Below are 22,078 nucleotides of genomic sequence, written 5' to 3'. Positions count from 1 at the left end.
TTTGTTTACTGTAGACCTTCTCAGAGACCTTAATACGCTAGTGTGCATTATGACTCTCTGATACAACTGTCTGTTAGGTCTAATGGATACAACATACAGTGTTAAACTTTTCGACCATAAATCCCCTCCCCCTACCTCATACACACTACCTACTTTCATACTGCAGAACTGGTATCTTATATATACAGCTAAGAAACTGCTAGCCTAAGTATGTTTGGTTTTCTTTTATTGTCATAGGTCATCTCACTGAGGGAGAATCATACAGGAAACAATTTCTTGACCTATGTCTTCTTTCTGCACCTTTACACTCATTTTTCATTACCCAGCTGAATGACATTTGCTTTGAAAACCAATGTAGATCTAGTAGTTTTTATTTCAACTGAAACTAATCTCATGTGTGACTTGGACCACATTTTACTTCTCCATCTTGTTCCTTTTTCCTTCCCCAAAGAAACTCAGTAACTTACTTCCTGACCTCACATTCTTGGCCTTTCTTTGATAAGTTAAAATATACTAAGCCCTCACTATTTTTGGCATAATGTGATCATTTAGTCTCTTTAAAAAAAAGTTTTATTAGAGGTTGTTTAAAATCAAGTACACTATACTCTAAGTGATTTTTTAAAATATGAGCTTAAAATGCTTTGCCCTGAGCTAAGAACTCGTCTTCCTTTTATCTTCTAAGAGTAGTATGGCTGGCATGGCCAATTTGTGCCAGAAGAAAATCCCACTAGACCCTCAGCCCTCTGAGTAATGGCAGGGAATCAACCTAGACAAGACAAGAATGATGCAGCAAAGGCTGTGGGCTCAACTCAGGAGAGAAAGGTAGATGAGAGCCATCTAGTTACAGCTTCTCCTGTATTCCCCTGGAAGGAGCCCATGCAGTTTGCCAGCACTTTATCTGCCAGCAGCAGATGTAAGCTCTCAAAAACAGCAGGGAGGATGTTGACTGCAACAATGCATCAAGGCTGTGGTTTGTAACCTCAATAGTAAGGCAGTTAAAACTTTTTTTTTTTTTTTTAACAAAGACATTTTGATTGCCAAATCCATAACCATTAGCAGCTGTGGTTTGAACAGTTCTCTAGACCTAACAAGTTTTCAAACAGAAAGTTGAGTTGGTGGCTTTTGTTTCTACTTGTCTATGTTGTGTTTGGGCTATTTATATCTCTGCCTTCAATAGAAAATCTGATTTGTCTGAAATCTCCAAGGTCATTGATTATTCCATTTCTTCTGACTAAATCCATTCCTCTCCTGCCAGTTTACTGACCCTTCAGTCCGTTTGATCTTATGGCTTTTATAATAGCTAAGACCCTATCTTTAAAGAGTTATGCTGAAGCAGTTCTGCTGGGTGCCTATATAACTGACATTAGCAATAGAATTGAAGTCTTCATTGGGGTAGAGAGTATTATTTGGTCCTTCTCCTATAAGGGTATCCAAGCAATACAGATCATCAGGAAGGTTTGCAAAAATCATGTGTGGAAATCATCAGCTTCTATCATCAATCAATGGATTGTCTGTAGGTCTGAGAGGTGAGAAATTAGAGAATGAAGGAAGTAATAGTTAGTATTCAACCCAGATAACAGCCTTGAAAAATGCAGTATCCCCAAATTTTCTTTTTCTTTTTCTTTTTCTTTTTTTTTAAAGTAAGTTCTGTGCCCAGCATGGGGCTTGAACTCACAACCCCAAGATCAAAAGTCACATTCTTTACTGGCTGAGCCAGCCAGGCACCCCCACAAACTCTTTCTTTCTTTCTTTCTTTCTTTCTTTCTTTCTTTCTTTGTATGTATGTATGTATGTATGTATGTATGTTTATTCATTATTGAGAGACAGACACAGAGCTCGAGCATGGGAGGGGCACAGAGAAGGGGAGACAAAGAATCCAAAGCAGGCTCCAGGCTCCGAGCTGCCAGCACAGAGCTCGATGCAGGGCTTGAACTCACAAACGGCAAGATCATGACCTGAGCCGAAGTTGGACGCCCAACCGAGTGAGCCACCCAGGTGCCCCTACTTTCTTTTAAAATATGTGAAAATGTCCTTTGTCATACTGAGAAAACCTGCATATTTATAGACCTAAAATGTGGATTTCTAAGGGATCATGAGGGCTGTGTCAGAGACCCAACAAAGAGGGGAACTGTGTGTCTGCCACAACTAGCCTAACCCTAGGCTGTTCTTCAAAAGTACAGCTTACTTGAGTGAAACAGGGAACATATTTTCAGAATTCTCATGAAGACTAGAATATTTACTGGAATTTCTAGGTCAGAGCAGACTATCTTTAAAGTTGTTTTGTAATCTGGGTGTCAAATGCCTACTTGCTGAGTTGAGCACAACCATGTATATTTTTTTATATTCCAGAAAGCATTTTGCTTTCCTTTGTACTTATCCCGAAAAGAGGAGGGGAACGTTAACACTTGTCTATACATTTATGTAAATTCTTTAATGTTTTTACCTTTTCATCTGAAAACAAACCTATAACTCTTAAGGTTTTCTTAAGTATTTATCAGTAAATATTTGAGTGCCTACCATAAATCAGACATTGTTTTAGACACTACAAGAAACAAAAAGATGAATTAGCCATGGGGTCTGTCCTCGGGGTGTTTAAAAGACTACTAGATAGGTAAAATATGTATGTAAACAAAGAAAAACAAAATAAAAAGCAAGGATAACTGTCTTGAAAAGTAGAGTGTCTCTGAGGAATTTAAAGGACAGAAAGGTTGCTTCTAGCTAGAAGGGACCCCAAAAGACTTTATTAAGAATATGGCTTTTTGGGCTGCCTGGGTGGCTCAATCAGTTAAGTATCTGACTCTAGATTTTGGGTCAGGTCATGATCTCTGTTAATGATGATTAACTCCGTCATGATCTGAGTTTAAGCCTTCTTTGTCAGCTCAGAGCCTGCTTGGAATTCTCTCTCCCTCTCTTTCTGCCCCTTCCTCATACTCTATCACACTTTCTCAACATAAATAAATAAACTTAAAAAAAAAAAAAAGAATATGGCTTTTGAATTAGCCTTGAAAGGTAATAATAATAAAATCTATCACTTTTTGATCAGCTATTATATACAAGGCCTATTATGTATGTTATTTTCTAATCCTCACAACCACTTCAAGCAAAGTATCGTTATCCCTCTTTTAAAGAGAAGAGAATTCAAGACAGAGAGTTAAAGTAATTTGCAGAGTGTCAGTCAGTAAATGGTAGAATTGGGATTGCTGTTCAGGTCTTCCTACTTAGTTGATAAGAAAAGCATATTCCAAGGAGGAGGAGTAGTGTGAGGTGGGAAGTTAGGGGCCTGTCCAGAGAATAATAGCAAACCAGTTTGTTGAGAGACGAGTATGGGAGAAGAAGAGGAAGAAGCAGCAAACAAGAATGGAAAGGTATGTTGCGGTCAGATGGTAGATAGCTTTGAATGATAGGCTTCAGAGGTAAGACTTTGATCTGTAGTCAGTTGTGGAATGGAGCCGGGGTGTTTGGAACGTGATCAGGGCCTCCATTTAGGAAAATGGATCTGACTGCAAGGTGGAAGATTAATTGCAGTGAAGAGCCTGAAGGTGGGGAGACTAATGAGATGGCAGTTGTCATTCCAGGGTCAAGATATTTTCAAAGGTCTGTTCTAGGATAATGCCAGTGAAATTAGACAAGAGGGGAATAGATGTAAGAGGTTTTATGTAAGTAGAATCAATCACTTAATGTGACACCTTCATGTTACCTGTAAGTAAACCGAAGGTTAGAGAGAAAGTGGTCTGCTTGATCTAGAAGGAATCTGCTGTAGCCTTGGTATCTTCTTGCAATCTGTTCAAGGCTTCTTAATTTTTCACCTAGTCTACTGTATGAACCAGGTAGCAAATTATCTAAGATTTTATTGCTTGGAATGTTATACAATCATACATTCAGTAAGTATTGACTGACCATCTGTCATGTGCCAGGAACTGCGCTAAAGACTAAGGATCCAGGGGCACCTGGGTGGCTCAGTTGGTTGAGCGTCCGACTTCGGCTCAGGTCATGTTCTCATGTTCATGATTCAAGCCCCGCGTTGGGCTCTGTGCTGACAGCTCAGAGCCCAGAGCCTGCTTCCCATTCTGTGTCTTCCTCTCTCTGGCCCTCCCCCACTCACGCTCTGTCTCACTCTCTCTGTCAAGGATAAGTAAACATTAAAAAAAAAAAAGACTAAGGATCCAGAGTTTTAACAGATACTTCATCTTTCTGGATCTTTCAGTCTACTAGAAGAGACTGAGACAAGAAAACCCAACCATACTAATTATCATATGAAAAAGGAATGTGTGAGAGGCCCTAACTCCTAACGCAGCTTGACTGGGGGTGGGGTGGAGAGGGTTAAGGAAGCTTCTAAAAAAGGTGAGTCCTGAAGAAAGAATTTGTCTTCCTCAGTATACCATCCTTTATCAGGTCACCATGCTCTTCTCCACCAGGATAGTTCATATTCATCCTTTTAAACAACTCAGATGTCACTCTCTGTAGTGTCTTCCTAGACCTCAGTCCATTTCCTCCCTGACAAGACTAATCACTTCCTTCCCTGGGCTACTGTGTTCATATTTCTATTATTGCTCTGGCAGATGAGTTGGGCAGAAAGGAACAGATGATTGAAATGTTTAGGAGGTAAAGTCTATAGGACTTGGTAATTTGATTGGATATGAAAGATAAGAGAAAGAAATCTGAGATAAACTTGGGTTTTGGGCTCTGGCAGTTGGGTGAATGGTAGTATCATTAGTCCATATGGAGTACACAAAAAAAGAATTTTCTTGAGGCACCTGGATAGCTCAGACAGTTAAATGTCCAGCTTTTGATTTCAGCTCAGACCATGATCTCATGGTTTCTGGGTTCGAACCCCACATTGGGCTCTGCACTGATGGCTCAGAGCCTGCTTGGGATTCTCTCCCTCTCTTTCTGCCTCTCTCTCTCTCTCTCTCTCAAAATAACTAAACTTTAAGGAAAAGAGAGAAAATATTCTTTTAAGATAAATAACTTTGAAATAAATGACCTGTGGTAAAGAAAACCTATATTATAGTAGTAAAGGAAAGAAGTACTATAATATGTAATCACCATACAAAAATCAATTTTTTTATGATAAAAAAGAAGAATTTTAATTCCAGGGGTGCCTGGCTGGCTCAGTTGGGAGAGCATGTGACTCTCATTTTTGGGGTTGTGAGTTTCAGTTCCATGTTGGATGTAGAGATCGCTTAAAAATAAAATTAAAAAAAAAACATTTAATTCCGGTATAGTTAACATACAGTGTTATGATTTTTTATTTGGATAGTTTAAAATGTTTTAATCTGTTTTGTTCTCAAAGACAAATATCATTCAATAAAGGCATATTGTTACTGTTAATAGCACCAGTTTGCCTGACAGTTATCTTACCTTGGTATGTTAACTGATGTCAAAGGATGTTCTGAACTGTGCCTCAAAACAGTTGTTCTCAGTTAAGTTATCTTCCGTTGGGAGATAAATTCTAAAATAGTGCTATCCCTTAAGAGGAGTTTTAGCATTCTGAGTTATTAGTCCCAAATGTAGACTTCAATGGTTAAAGGACCTTACAACATAGTATCTTTAATTAAGAGTAATTTTCTTTTGGTTCTCACTAGTTTAAGTTGGAGTGAAAACCTGCTATAGGAAATTTAAGACCAAAAATAACTGTTGTGAGTGGGTGATTCCCATTTAGGTCTTAAAGAAGGCAGAAAAGCTATGCAGTTAATTTTAGAGAAAATACACTTGCTTAGGTTCTCTTGTGTATGGAGGTTCTAGCATAGAATTCCAAAGGGCACAGAAAGCCACAGTGGAAACTTAACTGTGAGTAGGATGGGACCAGGAAACCAATGCTGTGTGGCTTCAACTAGGTCATCTTCCACAAATGGCTGTAAGACCCTTAAGCTGCATATTATTCTTTTCACCTGGAGCAAATATGAACTCTATAGCATTGAGCTGCAATCCCTCCATCTTTGATACTGAGCACCATTATTTAAAAAAAAATGTTTAGTTTTGAGAGAGAGAGAGAAAGAGAGAGAGAGAGAGAGAGAGAGAGAGAGAGAGAGAGAGAAAGTAGGGGAGGGGCAGAGAGAGAGGGAAAGAGAGAATTCCAAGCAGACTCTGCCCTATCAGCTCAGAGCCCATTGCAGGGCTCAAACTCAAAAACCTTGAGATCACGACCTGAAACGAAAGCAAGAGTCTGATGCTTAACTGATTAAGCCACTCAAGCGCCCCTATACTGAGCACATGATTTGATTTGGGTACTTGTACGTGGGAATTCAGTGATCCCATATTGGGCCAGCTGGCTTGGTCTCTATCCAACTCCAGTCAAATATACAGTTGTCATCTTGTCAGAGCATCACTACTCCTATCTTATTCTGATGTGAGAAAAGTTTTATCCTCCAGTATCGTGGGGCCTAAGGTACTAGTTGTGTGTCCTGTAGACTTGTTGAATTGCTTTAACAGAAAAGGTAAATAAGAACTATTAGAGAACTATTAGAGAATTGCTTTCAGGATATGCTTCTTTGGATCTGTTTTACTTGTAGCCTTTTTATCAGACTTATTTCCTTCTCTCTTTATGAGTATTATCACCTCAATCTTCGTGGAGTTGGTTTTCAGCTAACTAGATTTCAGAGCCTGATTTCATGTCCTGTCTAGTTCCCCAAAGTTTAAACCAAGAAAACCTACAGCAAATATATGTTGTCAGTGAGTTCTTTCTTAACTGTTTGCGGTAGCTGTTAGTCCTCTGGAGACAGGTATAAGATTTATAGGTCATCTGGGGATCTGTTGTCAAGAGTGCCATCATTTAGGAGTTACTGATCATTTCAGTACAAGGACTAAATGGAGGCTTGCAGAGTTGGTGAAAATGGCCACTTGACTCTGAATTAGGAGTGATTGCCAAAAACTACTAACCTTTTTTTTTCTCTTATGAAAATGGCAAAAGAAATGTTTTCTAAACGACTGGTGAACAATTTCCCTCTGGAGAAGAGAAGAAAATGGCTGTTTAGTAGTTAATTACCTGTTATGTTAGACAGCTATGAAATTTATGAGGCATGAAAGAAGAGTAGGCCCACCTCCCCCACTCATCAGGCTGGAAACCAGGTGATAGGAGTCATGTTTTCATAGGCAAGAACAGCAGCAACTTCCTGAGGAATCTGTTACTGAATTTGAATGGTTGCTTTGAGTTGCCTGATCTTAAAATCCACATTCCCTAACCTGTCTGATGTGCTCTCATTGACCCTTACTGTAGCATCCGGAGTTTATTCACACTGTTTCTAAATATGAACCTTCTCTTAATTTACTTTTCTCTTTTTTAAAACAAGCTCTGCACTCAATGTGGGGCTTGAACTCACTACCCCAAGGATCAAGAGTCATGTGCTCTACTGACTGAGCCAGCCAGGTGCCCCTAATTTACTTTTCTCTCCATCAGGTGCATTTTTGTCTTTTTACTCTCAGACCAAAATCCCTTTCTTGTAAGTCACTGACTTGTCAGTGTTTAATGTGGTCCATAGTGTCCAGACCCCAGTTGCAGTGATTATGCTTTTCTGGAGGTACTGAGGCTGTGCCAAACTGACTTTGCTTTAATGTATTCTACCCCTTTTCCCAACACATAGGCCTTTGCTTTATTTTTTTGCAGGCTGCTTTGCTCGTCAGCTCTGTTTCTTGTAAGCCTCCTGAAGTTCAGTAATAGTTTGGGAGAAGAGATATTCACATAAAACTTGGATTTAGATTAAGTTTGGAAAGTTGATTTTGATGTTTATCTTTATTGTGAAGCAAGAATGGGTCCCATAAACCTCTTGTTCTATAATTTCATTTGTCCATCATTTTCCCCGTTATTTGACATTTGCTTACTCTATTAATATATGTCAGGGTAGTTTATATTAAACATAAGGCCTTATTGGCCCACTTGCCAAGAGTTCTAATTTATCTTGGCCGGGGGGGGGGGGGTAACAGATTATAGGATAGCACCTGCTTTTACCCAGGGCTATCATCCTAAGAGTGTCTAGTTCCCAGCCTGTGTGTATTTAGCATGATTAAGATAACCTTAGGGGCGCCTGGGTGGCTCAGTCGGTTAAGCGTCCGACTTCGGCTCAGGTCATGATCCGGTGGTCTGTGGGTTCGAGCCCAGTGTCAGGCTCTGTGCTGACAGCTCAGAGCCTGGAGCCTGTTTCAGATTCTGTGTCTCCCTCTCTCTCTAACCCTCCCCCTGTTCATGCTCTGTCTCTCTCTGTCTCAAAAATAAATAAACGTTAAAAAAAAAAATTTTAAAAAGATAACCTTAATGCACAAGTTGATAAATTCATTGTTCTTTAATTCAATAACAACAAAAAATTTAATTTTTTTTAACATTTATTCATTTTTGAGAGACAGAGTGTGAGTGGGGGAGAGGCAGAGAGAGAGGGAGACACAGAATCTGAAGCAGGCTCCAGGCTCTTAGCTGTCAGCACAGAACCCAGCATGGGGCTTGAACCCATGACCCTGAGATCACGACCTGAGCTGAGATCAAGAGTTGGACACTTAACCAACTGAGCCACCCAAATGCCCCAAATTCAACAAATAATTACTGGTTGCCTACTGTGTGTCAGGCATGATTCAAAGTGCTTAGGAATAAACAAAACAGACAAAAATCCTTGCCTTCATGGAGCTGTCATCCTAGTAAAGGGAAGCCATATTTAAATTTTTAGGGGCACCTGACTGGCTCAGTTGGTAGAACACGCAACTCTTGATCTCTAGGTTGTGAATTAAAAAAAAAAATTTTTTTTTAATGTTTATTTTTGAGAGCGAGAGAGTGCAAGTGGGTGAGGGGCAGAGAGACAGGAAAGCAGAATCCAAAGCAAGCTCCAAGCTCTGACCTGGCAGCACAGAGCTTGGCGCAGGGCTTGAACACGCAAGTTGTGAGATCATGACCTGAGCCGAAGTTGGAAGCTTATAGGTTATGAATTTAAGGCCCATGTTAGGTGTAGAGATGACTTAAAAATAAAATCTTTTAAAAATTTAAATAAGTAAAGTTATGTAGTATCAGATGATGGTAAGTGCTGTAAGAAAAAAAAAAAAGGAGAGGGGTTGAGAGTGTCAAGTTTGTGAGGAGTTTGGTGCTCTGATTTTAAATAGAATGATGAGGGAAAACTTACTGCAAAGTTGACATTTAAATAAAGTTCTGAAGAAAGAGAGAAGAAGCCAGGTGGATATCTGGGCTAGGGGGTAGAGCATTCCAGGAAGAGGGACTAGGCAAGTGGAAAGACCCAGAGACAGGAACAACAAGCCATTGTGGCCACAGTGGAGTGAAAGTGGGGGGGAAAGTAGTAGAAAAAGGTGTCAGAAAATGGGCCACGGGCACCTGGGTGGCTTAGTCGGTTAAGCGTCCAGCTTCAGCTCAGGTCAGGTCAGCATCTTGCGGTCTGTGAGTTCAAGCCTCACGTCTGGCTCTGTGCTGACAGCTCGGAGCCTGGAGTGTGCTTTGGATTCTGTCTCCCTCTCTCTCTGCCCCTCCCCTGCTCACACTCTGTCTCTCTCAGAAATAAATAAACATTAAAAATTAAAAAAAAAGAAAGAAAAAGAAAGAAAGAAAGAAAGAAAGAAAGAAAGAAAAAAAGAAAGAAAATGGGGGGCCAGATTGTCTAGGGACCTGAAGGTCACGGTGAGCATTTAGGCTTTTATTCTGAATGAGATGAAAAGCCACTGGAGAGTTTTAAGCAGAGGAGTGACATGATCTGATATATTTTTTAAAATAGTTCTGACTGCTGTGTTAAAAATAGAAAAGAAAGAGGTTAAGGGCAGAAACAGACCAATTAGATTATTGTGGTAATCCAAGGAAACATTATGATGGCTTGGATCAGGGAGTAGCTATAGAGGTCTTACGAAATGGTGAGGTATTGGACATCCTTTGAAGGTAGAGTTAACAGGATTTCTCAGTGGGTTGATTGTGGGGGTTTTGGCCTGAACCACTGGAAAGATGGGATCATTCACTCATTTTAAAGGGGGTATGGATAAGACAGGAGCAGGTTTAGAAAAGAATTCAGGATCTTGATTTTTTTTAAATTTTGTTTGTATTGTGATAAAATATATAACCTGCAACTTAACCATTTTAACCATTTTTAGGTATACAATTCAGTGGCATTAAGTACTTTTACAGTGTTGTACAACCCATCACCATTATCCACCAGAATTTTTTCATCATCTCAAACAGAAACTCTGTACTCATTAAATAATAACTCCTTGTTCCTCCTCCTCCCACCCCCTGGTAACCTCTATTTTGTCTCTATGAATTTGCTTATCCTAAGTACCTAATATAGGTAGAATCATGCAATATTTGTCTTTTTGCATGATTTATTTCGCTTAGGATAATATTTCAAGATTCATCCATGTTGTAGCATATATCAGAATTCGATTCTTTTTTAAGACTGAATAATATTACACTGTACATATGTACAATATTTTGTTCATCTGCTGATGAACATTTGGATTGTGGATACTATTGGGTATTGTGAATCATGGTGCTATGAATGTTGGTACACAAGTATGTGAGTCCCTACTTTGAATTCTTTTGGGTATATACACGTAAGTGGAATTGCTTTAATTCTTTGAAGAACCACCACACTGTTTCCCACTCCAGCTGCACCATTTTACATTCACACCAGCAATGCATGAGGGTTCTAATTCTTTCACATCCTTAGTAGCACTTGTTATTTTCCATGTTTTTTGTTTTTGTTTTATTTTGTTTTATTGTAGTCATTTCTTGAGCATGAACTAGTATCTCATTGTGGTTTAGGTTTTTACTTTCAGGACCTCATTTTTTCCCCAGTTTTATTGAGATATAATTGACACATAACATTGTATTAGTGTAGGGTGTACAGCAGAAGGATTTGATACATATATATGTTGCAAAATGATTACCACAATAAATTTAATTAACATCCATCACCTCTCGTAGTTAGAAATTCAGGACCTTATTTTTTAACTCTTGAGATTGAAGGAAATCCCCAAGGTTGTGAATGTAGAGAGAGAAGAGGTCTGAGGCCTGACCCCTGAAGCACTCCTAACATTTAAAGGATGGGGAAATGAGCAATCAGTAAAATAGCAAAACCAGGAAGAGAACGATATCCTGGAAGCCAAGTGAGAAATGTGTTCAAGAAGGGGGGAGAGAAGAATTCTGTCAGATTCTACAAATAGACCAATTAAGATGAGAACTGAAAAAGTGACCATTTGATTTAGTAACATGGAAGTGAACAATGACCTTTAGTTGATGAAGAATAATTTTGGTGGAGTGATGGGAGTGAAAGTCTGTTTATAGTGAATTCAAGAAAAAAACAGACAAATTTGAAGCAGAGAGCACAGACAATCTCTTAATGAATTTTGTAAAGAGAATCAGAAATGGGGCAGTAGCTTGAGAATGCGAGATCTGGAGAGTTTTCCTTTATGGCAGACATTACAGAAGTTATGTTTGTTAATGGGATTGGTTCAGTAGAGAGGGAACATTTATTGATGCAGGAAAAAGAGGAGAGGATGACTGAAATAGCTTGTAGTTCCAGAAAAGCAGAGCCATGAGGTCCTGGCAGCCTGTCCTCTGCCTCAATACTCTAAGACACAGAGGGGAGAGGAAGAAAATTGGAGATGGAAATTGTGACTGCTGCTGTTTTGCCCTCTGTAGAATTAGGTTGAAAGATCTTGATGGCAGCCTCTGGTTTTATTCGTGCCAAAGCACCTCAGCAGTAACAGCTGGAACCTGCTTTTCTTTGAGTTCTAAAGATCCAGCGGATAAGGAAAGAAGAGGATTTTCCTTCTCATCTTCAGTCTTTCTTTTCTGCCATGAACATTTTGATCCTGCCTCAGAATATAATTGTGTCTGATGCTTGATATTAAGCTATGTTTTATCAAAGTACATGCCACACCTGTCCCACACTGAAAGCCATGGTATGTGGGCAGGACCAAAAGCTGCTAAAATTCCTCTGTTTTCTCCATAGCGTTACCTACCACCTACGACAGAGTGGTCAAGTGGTCAGTAAAGAAGTTTTAACTGTTTATGCTTCCACTAGTTACAGAGAAATTAGAATTTTCTTATTTTACTGAAACCTCCATTTCTACTTTAGAGCCTTAGGTCTTTAGAGGGTATATCTTAGCAGGTGACTAAGAGAGGAAAATAAGTGCGTACCTAGGATGGTAGCTACTAGGAGAAAGGCTCCTCTGGGAATGAAGTCTGACCCATAGTTGTAGTCAGCCTATGAGTCATATTTGTCAAACATGCTAAATACAAGACATCCCAAAGTAGGAAATAATGAAACAACAAATCAGTTGGGCATTGCTAGAGAGCACTTTCTGCCAACCCTCAGTTGTTCCTTAAATTGTAATTATGTGGCCAGCATAGTCTTACTCCAGGTTCTGTGTCTGTCTTTGCAGAAGGAATACAAGTCCTAAGTATTCACACAGATTTGTGATGAGAGATCCAAAGGAGGCTTCTAAATAATTTTCAGAATTGCTCTACCAGTTACCTTTTCACCCTAAGTAAGTCTGGAATGCATCCAGCAAAACAGCTTTTGCATGTTCATACCTTTCAGAATGAATCATCTTCCTTCCTTTTAGTGAAAGAAGGGCTCTGTTGATTATTTCTTGCAGAATTTCCACAAGTGTTCTATTTTTCTTAAATCTTCCAGTGTTTTACTTGAGTTAACCTAGGGGGTGCCCGATGTTCCAGAAGGAGACCTGTGACTCTCCCAACTCTCAGTCACTTATGTTAAAAGAACAGTCAGTTTTTTCTTGATCTCAGGTTTGTGGGTTCGAGCCCCACGTTGTATGTAGAGATTACTTAAATAAATAAACTTAAAAAGAAAAAGGTCAGTTTTGTTTCTTCTGGGAAGATATCAGGTATTCTTTTTTAAAGAAGTTCCCATTAGAGGAAGTCAGAAATGGCAGGCAATAGATTGCATAAGACCACTGTGCTAAGGCCTGGGGAAAGGTGAAGGTTTGTTCTTGCTTGCTAAGCATAATCCTCTTTACCTGACTGAAATGGAGAGTGCTATCATCAGAATGTTGAGGTGAAATCTGGGACGTCCTTTAATCTCCTTGAAATTCAAAATTTGTCCCAACTAGTCTGAACTTGTTATTTTTATATTTCACAGTATCCAGACATGAGTCAAGAATCGGATTCTCCATTTGTTTTCATCTGCACAAATCCCCAGGAAATGATTGTGAAGTTTCCTATTAAAGGAAATCCAAAAATCTGTAAGTCGCAAACTTTGATGGTCTAATTTTCTTTTCTTTGTGTCTTGTGTCTCACTTGCTCAACTTTTTAAAAATCTCTTCTTCCTCTGTTTTATGGCATGTCAAGTATTGGAGGGTTAATATGATTATATTTAGTGATAACTTTAATGTTAAGTTAACTACAATATAGCCTTTCCAAAGTGTACGTTGATCCACAGTTAATGGTATGCTAGTGAATCACTCTAAACTTGCATTTAAGATCCCATTACATTTAAAATCCTCATTTGTCAGCCAAAAGAGTATGCTCTGCTCTGCTGCACTGCTCATTAAAGGAAGTAGTAAGCCAATGCCAATGGCAATAATGACCTTTATTCATTGTTCTTCAGTCTTCAATCCAAGAATAAGACTGAAGTTTGTGTGTCTATTTTTTGAGTGTTTTGGAGGCTCCACTTCCCAATTTGCCCTTGATTACTGGTTCCTAAAGCTCTAACCTAGCCCTCTTTTTGAAACCTCTCGATGATTTATTTTTTCTGTAACTTTTGCTTTATGTATTTATGATTATAGTACCCTCTTTGAATTCCTGCATATTCACTTCTTTTTATTTTATTTTTAGAAGTTCATTTATCCTGAGAGAGACAGAGACAGCGAGAGTGGCGGAGGGGCATAGAGAGAAGGAGACAGAGAATCCCAAGCAGGCTCCACACTGCCAGCATAGAGCCCGATGTGGGGCTTAAACTCACAAAACTTGAGATAGTGACCTGAGCTGAAACCAAGAGTTGGACGCTCAACCAACTGAGCCACCCAGGCACCCTTGCATATTCACTTCTTAATCACTTTTTGTTGACTTTACTTTTTCAATCTCCAACTCTTCTACTACTACCAACTTCTCTTCCTCTGTCTAGTCCTACCTCAGCCTCTTCTGTTTCAAAGCTATCTCAGGAAATACATAGTGGTGGTCTTTCTGCCTAACTTATTTTTAAAAACAACCTTGGGGCGCCTGGGTGGCTCAGTTGGTTAAGTGTCTTGACTCTTAATTTCAGCTCAGGTCATGATCTCACAATGCAAATGCAGTTCATGGCATGTAGTCCCGAGTAAGGCTCTGTGCTGACAGTGATGAGCCTGCTTCAGATTCTCTCCCTCCCCACTCTGTTTGCCCCTCCTCCACTTTCATGCACGCTCTCTCAAACATTAAAAAATAAAATAAAATAAAATAAAATAAAATAAAATAAAATAAAATAAAATAAAATAAAATAAAATAAATAAAACAACCTCAGAAACTGTCCCATTTGCTCACATCAGTTACTATTTTGTGCCTCTGTGACACTGCTTTCCCGTTCTGTGAACTGGATAATTTGGGGGCATGCATTGTCTTAGGTTGTGCACAATTCTACCTCACACTGTACCTGGGGGACCAACTAGCCATTTGATAAATCTGTTCTATAGAGAAGTACTTCTCAAATTGTACTGCAAATAAAAATCACCTAGAGAGCTGTTAAAACATAGGTTCCTGGGCCTTCTTCCAAGTGATACTGATGCTGTTGCTCAGCTGACTACACTTTGAGTAATACTGCTTACGATCACAAAATAAGATGCTTGGACTGTGAATTTAGATTAATGTATATTCATCACAAAATTCAGGCAACTCTTATGATTTATGAGACATATGTTCCTTAGATTCCTATATATCAGAAAATCTGAACATAAGTTGCCCTTGACTTCTACATATTATTCAACTCAGACTATCCCAGCTGGTTGCCAAGTGGCCCTGGAAACTTTTTTCTTCCTCTCCACTATTTAGGATTGATTGATTGATCGATCTCATCATTATTTTCTAAAGATTTTATTTATTTTTTTAAAGTTTATTTTTAATTTTTTTAATGTTTATTTTTGATAGACAGTGAGCAGGGGAGTGGCAGAGAGAGGGAGAAACAGAATCTGAAGCAGGCTCCAATCTCTGAGCTGTCAGCACAGAGCCCGACGTGGGGCTTGAACTCACGAACCGTGAGATCATGACCTGAGCTGAAGTCAAATGCTCAACCGACTGAGCCACCCAGGCGCCCCATAAAGTTTATTTTGAGAGAGAGAGAGAGAGAGAGAGAGAAAGAGAATGAGCATGAGCCAGTGCAAGCTGGGGAGGGACAGAGAGAGAGGGAAAGAGAGACTCCCAAGCAGGCTCAGCACTGTCAGCACAGAGGCCAACTTGGAGCTTGATCCCACAAACTGTGAGATCATGACATCAGCTGAAATCAAGAGTCGGATGTTTAACATTCTGAGCCACCCAGGTGCCCCAAGATTTTATTTTTAAGTAATCTGTAGACTCAAAGTGCAGCTTGAACTCACAACCCCAAGATCAAGAGTCACATGCTCTACCTACTGAGCCAGCCAGGCACTCTTCTGCTATTTAGTATTTAAATCTCTCTCTTGTCCCTCTTTTTTGGTTGTGGCATTCTATCCCTCCCTGTTCCATTCTCACCTTATTCTAGGCACTGATATCAGCACTGGTGGTAGCAGGAAAACATTTTAGGTCTTTTCTCCCATACCCAGTGCTACTTGATCTTTAGTCCTCATAACCTTTTCTTAGCTTCCTCCCCTATCTTGGTTTTTACCTGCTGCTTAATCTCCTGTGAGAAAATGTTCTCTGTAAACAGTTTAGATATTTCTGTGAAATGTTTTACTCCAGTACTTTCTCTACCCAGAGACCTACTTTCACTACATATATGGCCTCTGTTTTTCTCAATAAAGTTTAATGGGGGTGGGGGGTAGAGGGGTGGGGAGGAATGATGCTCTTAGAGGAAAGCTTTAGTAACCTTCTGTCCTTTCCCGATTGTAGTTAAAAGCTTTAAAAAGCCAAATGGGCTGTCTGCTTGTTTCAGGTAGAAATTGTGAGACCGCAGCTTCTTCCTTGTTAGGCCAAAGTGAAACATCAGTCAGAAATAAGCGAAATTTAAAGAGAAAAAATGAAAGAATGGGTGACCAATCCCTTTATGCATCAGAAAAAAAAAATTCTTTAGGTTCCACACCCAACGTGGGGCTTGAACTCGTGACCGTGACATCAAGGGTCATATGTACTACCGACTGAGCCAGCCAGGCACCCTGGAAAAAAAAATTCTATTGAAAGGGAACCATCCTACCTGAGGATATAGTTTGGTGTGAAGTTTCTATTCCCTGTAACTCTTCATTCCTTCATCCTTCATTCCTCTTTACCATCTCTTAAAATCTTAGACTCTGCCAGAACTTTCTTCTTGTAGTCCAAAGGAGCCACCTTCAGTAGCTTACAGCTGGAAAAAGTTTTTACTCTCACTGCCACAGGGGAAAATACATAGTTGGCTGTTAATCTGTAATGCTTCACATTTTCTTCTAGCTATATTGTTCCACTAAATGGTAAAGGTCCATAATATTAATAATACTCTCCTTCAATTATAGTGCTTTGGCTTAAATGTTTTTGTTCTTGTTTTTGTTTTGTAGGATGGCTTAGGAATCTTTTATAGATTAGTTCTATGAGACATGTTCCAAGTTCCAAACTCTGACTTGCAAATAAGCTTTTAGAATACAACCTATTTACCTGCTGTACACTGTGTGTGTGTGTGTGTGTGTGTGTGTGTGTGTGTGTGTGTGTGTGTATGCCTTATATTTAAAGGTATGTATACATTTTTTAGTTTTTTGACTATAGTTGACCAACAATGTTACATTAGTTTCAAGTTTACAACATAGTGATTCAACATCCCTATACATTATGCTCTGCTCATCACAAGTGTGGCTACCATCTGTCACCATATAATACTAATATGATATCATTGACTATGTTCTCTATGCTGTACCTTTTATTCCCATGACTTATTCACTCCATAACTGGAAGTAAAGGCATATATTTTGGTTTATGCTTTTGGACACATAAACTTGAGCTTGCTTGACCTGGGGATAATTCCGTTTCTTGAAATCATTCAGAAAAGTACAGTGTGTAATATGATATCATTTGGCTGTGTGTCTGCTCAAATTAGGAAATGCAAAACAGTATAATAGAATAGGTTAAATGCTCAAAGAGACAAAGGAAATCTTTTTACATTAAATGAACTGCTTGCTCTATAAATGCATTTAAGTACTGCCTTATATGTTATGCAAAGCATGTGGAAATCCCTAGGAGAGTTATATCAATTGATGACAAATACTCTTTCCCCTTTTAACTTCTTGTCCATTTGCTGCACATGCATTTGATTTTCCTTAGGCACCATGATTGAGGATGTGGTTAACACTGAGATGCTGTAGGTATTAAATGTAAAAATATTGGAGAAATACAGAAATTAAGCATTACCACTCTGCTTTTAAAAGAGTGTACTGTATGTAACTGTAGTTAACTGTCCAGATCCCAAGTCTTGAAAGATGAGGCTGAACTAGAACTAGTTCAGAATTCCTGCTATCTTAGGGGAACTGTGATGACTGCTTCTTCATGCAAGAGGCCCCAGTCCCTTGCCTTTATTGCCTGCAACTGGCCTAAGCTGGCCACTGTTGGCAGTCACTGTGGTAGATGTTAGGGATGTAAAGAAGTCCTTACTTATAAGGAGCTTACAGATTGCTGGCACATGTATAGTTTTCTTACGCAGTCTAGGGGGTGAAAGAATTTCTGAATCCCTGGGAATGCTCCAGAAGTCCTACTTCCTTTATATCTCCTTCCTCCTATTTTCCATTTTATGACGTCATCCCTGAAGCCAGGGATTAGTTTGCCTATCCATTGAGGGCTTTGCTTCATAGGGTTGATCTTACCTGAGCTGGTCTCACTTGAGGGCTTTCACAATCAGATTGGAGTTTTCCAAAGATTATACTTGGAATGTTCTTAGACAGTAAAGCTTTGAGGGTGTCAAGAAGGTAATGGCTATTTTTTTATAAGAGGAATCTGAAATACATATAGTTAATAGACTTGCTTAGAGTTGTAAGGTAAACTGAGACCATAAGTAAGAAACATACTCCCAAGCCTCAGCATAAATATGACTACCCTTACTTTTTCAGAGAATTTTGAGTTTATGAAGCATTTTAACATATAGTATTTCAATTAGTTATTGGATTAAATGACTTAATGTATATTAAAAAACAGCATAGTGCTTGGTATTTAGAAAGCACTTAATGTTAGCTGTAATTCTCTCAATAACTTTGTAAGTTAGGAATTTTTTACTCCTTTCACTTTTCAGTTGAGTAAATAGGTTTATAGAAGTTGTATTTTGCTCACATCTTTCTGTCTCTGATTTTCCTGCTCTTTGCACTTTATCAGATTGCCTCAGAAACAAATTATTCTAATCACATTTCATTTTTAGGGCACAATATCATAGAGCTGGAAGAATCCTCCTTTACAACGTAGTCCAATTTCCTCTTGGCATAGAAAAAGCTGAGAACAAGAGTGACTAGGTGACTTCCTCACATACAGCTAGGTAGTCTCAGGGACTAGAGAACTAGAAGTGTGAAGTCCTAAGTGGGATTCTGAATTCTGTCCTACTTGTCCTAAAAAGTTGAGTGAGATGCAGTACTTCCTTATGCTTCTGGTACCACCACCTTTTCAATGGATACTCTTAGTGTTTATCTGATATCTGCTAATTTTGGTTACTTAGTCCCTACAGTGCAAAGGTTTTCAAATTTGTAATGTCTGCCTTGCCATCTTTGTTTAATTCATTTGATGAACACATTTACCGAGCACCTACCATTTGATGCTCACTATGGTAGCGTTAGGAATATAAAGGCAAACTTGCCTTGTAGTAGGGCTTTTTGCCAGATTGCTGGCACATTTTCGGATTTCCAGCTGGGCAGCCTGGGGGATGAAAGACTCCTAAATCCCTGGGAATACTCTGTGCTGTAAAGCCCAAATTAAAATCAACAGCATTGTGACAATGCTAGTGGATAGCATTCAGGGTATTGCTTACTGATGGTTTCTGAGGAAGCCCAGAAAAAGAAGTAATGTTATTCCAGAGACAGGTATACCCGTAGAGAGATGAGGAGAAAAAGAAAACAAAACTTAAGAAAACTTAAAAAGGGAAACTAGGATGACGTTATTTTTAATTTTTTTTTTAATTTTATTTGAGAGAGAGCATGAGTGGGGGGAGATGGGCAGAGGGGGAGAGAGAGAGAGCAAGAGAGAGAGAGAGAGAGAGAGAGAATGAGAGTGTTAAGCAGGTTCCATGCTCCGTGTAGGTGGTGCTCAATAAGAGGCTCAATTCCACGACCCTGGGATCATGACCTGAGCTGAAATTAAGTCACCCAGGCGCCCTGAGGTTATTTTCTCACAATCTTTTCCAGTAGTCAAGACATGTATTCTTAGTTGGACAAGTGAGAGTATTAAAGTCTAGAGAGACTAAAGTCCAGATTTTACAGCTAGTTAATAACACAGAGGGATGGACTAGCACCCAAGTCTCCTGACTTCTATTCCATTGCCCTTTCTTGTACACCTGATTACTATAACAAATGAAAATGACAGCATGTGGGGGGGGGGGCAGTTATGGGTGTGGGCTGTAGTACACCTGGCTTGCCTTAAAGGGAAGCTCCTTGTTTGTTAATCTTTCTTTTTTTTTTTTGTAATGCTGAGGCTAAACTGACCTGTTTCTGTTCAGTTCAGTGCCAGTATCACTATTGACTTAAGTGAGACTCTTTGTGGGAGAAATCAATGTGTAAGACAGACAGGAACTTTGTTAAGATTGTTTTCATGCATGAGATGGATGGCTCCTAAGGCTGCTACCACCGAACCAAACCGTCCTGGTAGATCTGAGGAGTCAGAGGTCAGGGACCACATCAGTAAAGTACCTCTCATTAGGGTCACCTGGGACAGGAAGGTTGCTTGTTTTCTAACTTTAACACTTAGAAGAGTCATACAGCCTATGACCTTTGCCCTTCTTAGCTGGTGATAGGGGCCCTTTGTCAGTAAACCATTCATGTGGATTCTACTCCACTGTTTCAGGTCACTCCCCCTATTAAGTCTGAGGCAGCAAAGGGGTGAACTGAACTGCTTTTCTCACTGCGAGGGAGGTTCATGCATTATGCTCAGCCAGTTAACAGGTCAGAGGAATGAGTTTCCCACTGTGTGAAATGCCTTCCTTTATTATATATGTGTATTCTTTTCAAACTTGCCTTAGCATGAGACCTCCTGAAAAACGAGTTGTTTCTTTTCTTTTAGCTACAAAATTAGAAATATTAATGATTTAGATTCTTTAGGCGAATGAATACTCATCGTGTGTGTGTGTGTGTGTGTGTGTGTGTGTGTCTCTCCACATTTGTGTGTCCTTAAACAGTGTTCCCACTGCTTCCTCATTCTTACAGAATGAAACTCTGAAGTTTGAAAGTGTCTAAGTCCTGAAGCAAGATAATTGAATGTGACAGGAAAACAGGAACCAGAAGACCTGGGAGGCCAGGAAAGATTTGCATTGCAAATATAAAAAATAAATAATGAGGCTTCTTTTTCTCCTTTACAGGGAAACTGGATTCCAAGATCCATCAAGGAGCAAAGAAGGGGTTAATGAAGCAGAATAAAGCTGTCTGACCCAGGAGAAAAGGAGCTATACAGCATAGTGGAGTTTTGTGTACTAAAATTGCTATCCACTGGTCCTTTGGAATTGAAGCATTAGAAATCTAAAGGCTTGGCATCAGGCTTGAATCTTTGAGAATTTAGACTCTTACCTAAATCTGTATATTTTTCTTAAAGAGTGGGATTCTTACTTTATGTAGTAGGTCAAAATCTTTGAATACATTATTTATAAAATGCTATTTTAAAAATTCTAGGTCTTTGACATTTTTCTCAAAATGGTATCAGAAAAGAACAAGTTGGAAATTACTTTCCTTTCTGAAGCTTGGATTTGAGATTGGGAACTTTCTTAGCAAAGGTTAACAATTTTTTTGAGAGACCACTTGAATTTTAAAGTTTCTTTTCAAAGTAATAGCCTGGTTAGAGTATTAAGGTGTTTGAGGAAGCCTATGTTTAATGCATACCTGTGATGGGACAGAAAGGGTTTTAACAAGTTTTTTGCTCTAGTCCAACATGTCTTGAAGTGAACAGTCTTCAAAAGCTGAATAACCTTCATTGGCAGATTTTTTTTTTTTTTTTAAGGGATAACCTGAAAAGGTGCTGCCACTTTGTTCTTTGGTTTGAGATGTTAGGACATAAGAAGATCAGACTGGGAGAAGATAGAGCTACTTGCTCAAGCAACATGAAACTGCCCTATTTATTTTGTGGGTATTGCAAAAGCATCACTTAGATGGGACAATTAGAAGCAAACTAAAAAATAAAGTCCCTTCAGTAAATGTATTCATATACCCCCAAATGCTGAAACCCAACCTTTTAAACCATCACACCTCAGGAAGCTATGAGCTTTGAAAAAATAGGTTGATTTGAAATGAGATTTTTTACTCATCAGTCTGGCCCTACTTAGTGAAACACTTTTTTCTGAGTCTCTTCAGCAGAGCTGTCAGAATCTCAGTTGCTGGCATCCTCAGGAAATTCATGGTCTTAAATGTGTATGTTCTGCTTTTTATAAAGCACCACCACCACACTAGGGAAGTTGGATTCCCTCCAGCAGTTGTGTGCATGACTTAAAAAAGAGAGCACGCAGGAGAGAAAAAAAAAGTGCCCTGTGTTATGAAAAAGATTAATTTCCCCTTTCTTTAATCCTTCATATTCAGCATGTATTTGCATTGAAATGCCTCCACTCATATGCATTGATGTTCACTCAACTGTGAACTCTGCTTGTTGCATAGCTCTAGGCACTGGTTTTGTGGGGGCCTGATCACTTTGGATTCCCAGGGAAAACCTACCCGATTCTTGTTCTGGTAATGCAAATATGCAGTATTCTCTTTCTTTTCCTGCTCAACTTCTGTAGAGAAAATGGAAAGGACAGCTAATGGTACTTCTTTAGAGGGAAAAAAAAAAGTCTCATTCTGGTCTCCTGAAGAC

At 39.2% G+C, this 22,078-nt stretch overlaps 1 protein-coding gene across 4 annotated transcripts in view; it reads left to right on the top strand.

Annotated features, from left to right (window-relative positions):
* TRIP4 (thyroid hormone receptor interactor 4) overlaps positions 1–20,907 on the top strand; it is a 67,408-nt gene extending 46,501 nt beyond the window's left edge. For 2 of the 4 annotated variants that reach the window (XM_043555184.1, XM_043555186.1), the window contains 2 exons: positions 13,080–13,182; positions 20,604–20,907. In XM_043555184.1, coding sequence (XP_043411119.1) covers positions 13,080–13,182; positions 20,604–20,671 — 171 coding nt within the window. In that variant the 3' untranslated portion in view covers positions 20,672–20,907. Of the gene's footprint in view, positions 1–12,360; positions 12,466–13,079; positions 13,187–20,603 lie in introns of those variants that run through there. The other 2 variants (XR_006293270.1, XM_043555185.1) reach the window with 2 other exon arrangements.
* The last annotated feature ends 1,171 nt before the right edge of the window (positions 20,908–22,078 follow it).

The sequence above is a fragment of the Prionailurus bengalensis genome, chromosome B3 (genome assembly GCF_016509475.1).
Source record: "Prionailurus bengalensis isolate Pbe53 chromosome B3, Fcat_Pben_1.1_paternal_pri, whole genome shotgun sequence".
Classification (NCBI taxonomy): Eukaryota; Metazoa; Chordata; class Mammalia; order Carnivora; family Felidae; genus Prionailurus; species Prionailurus bengalensis.
This window is presented reverse-complemented; position numbering and strand designations above follow the sequence as displayed.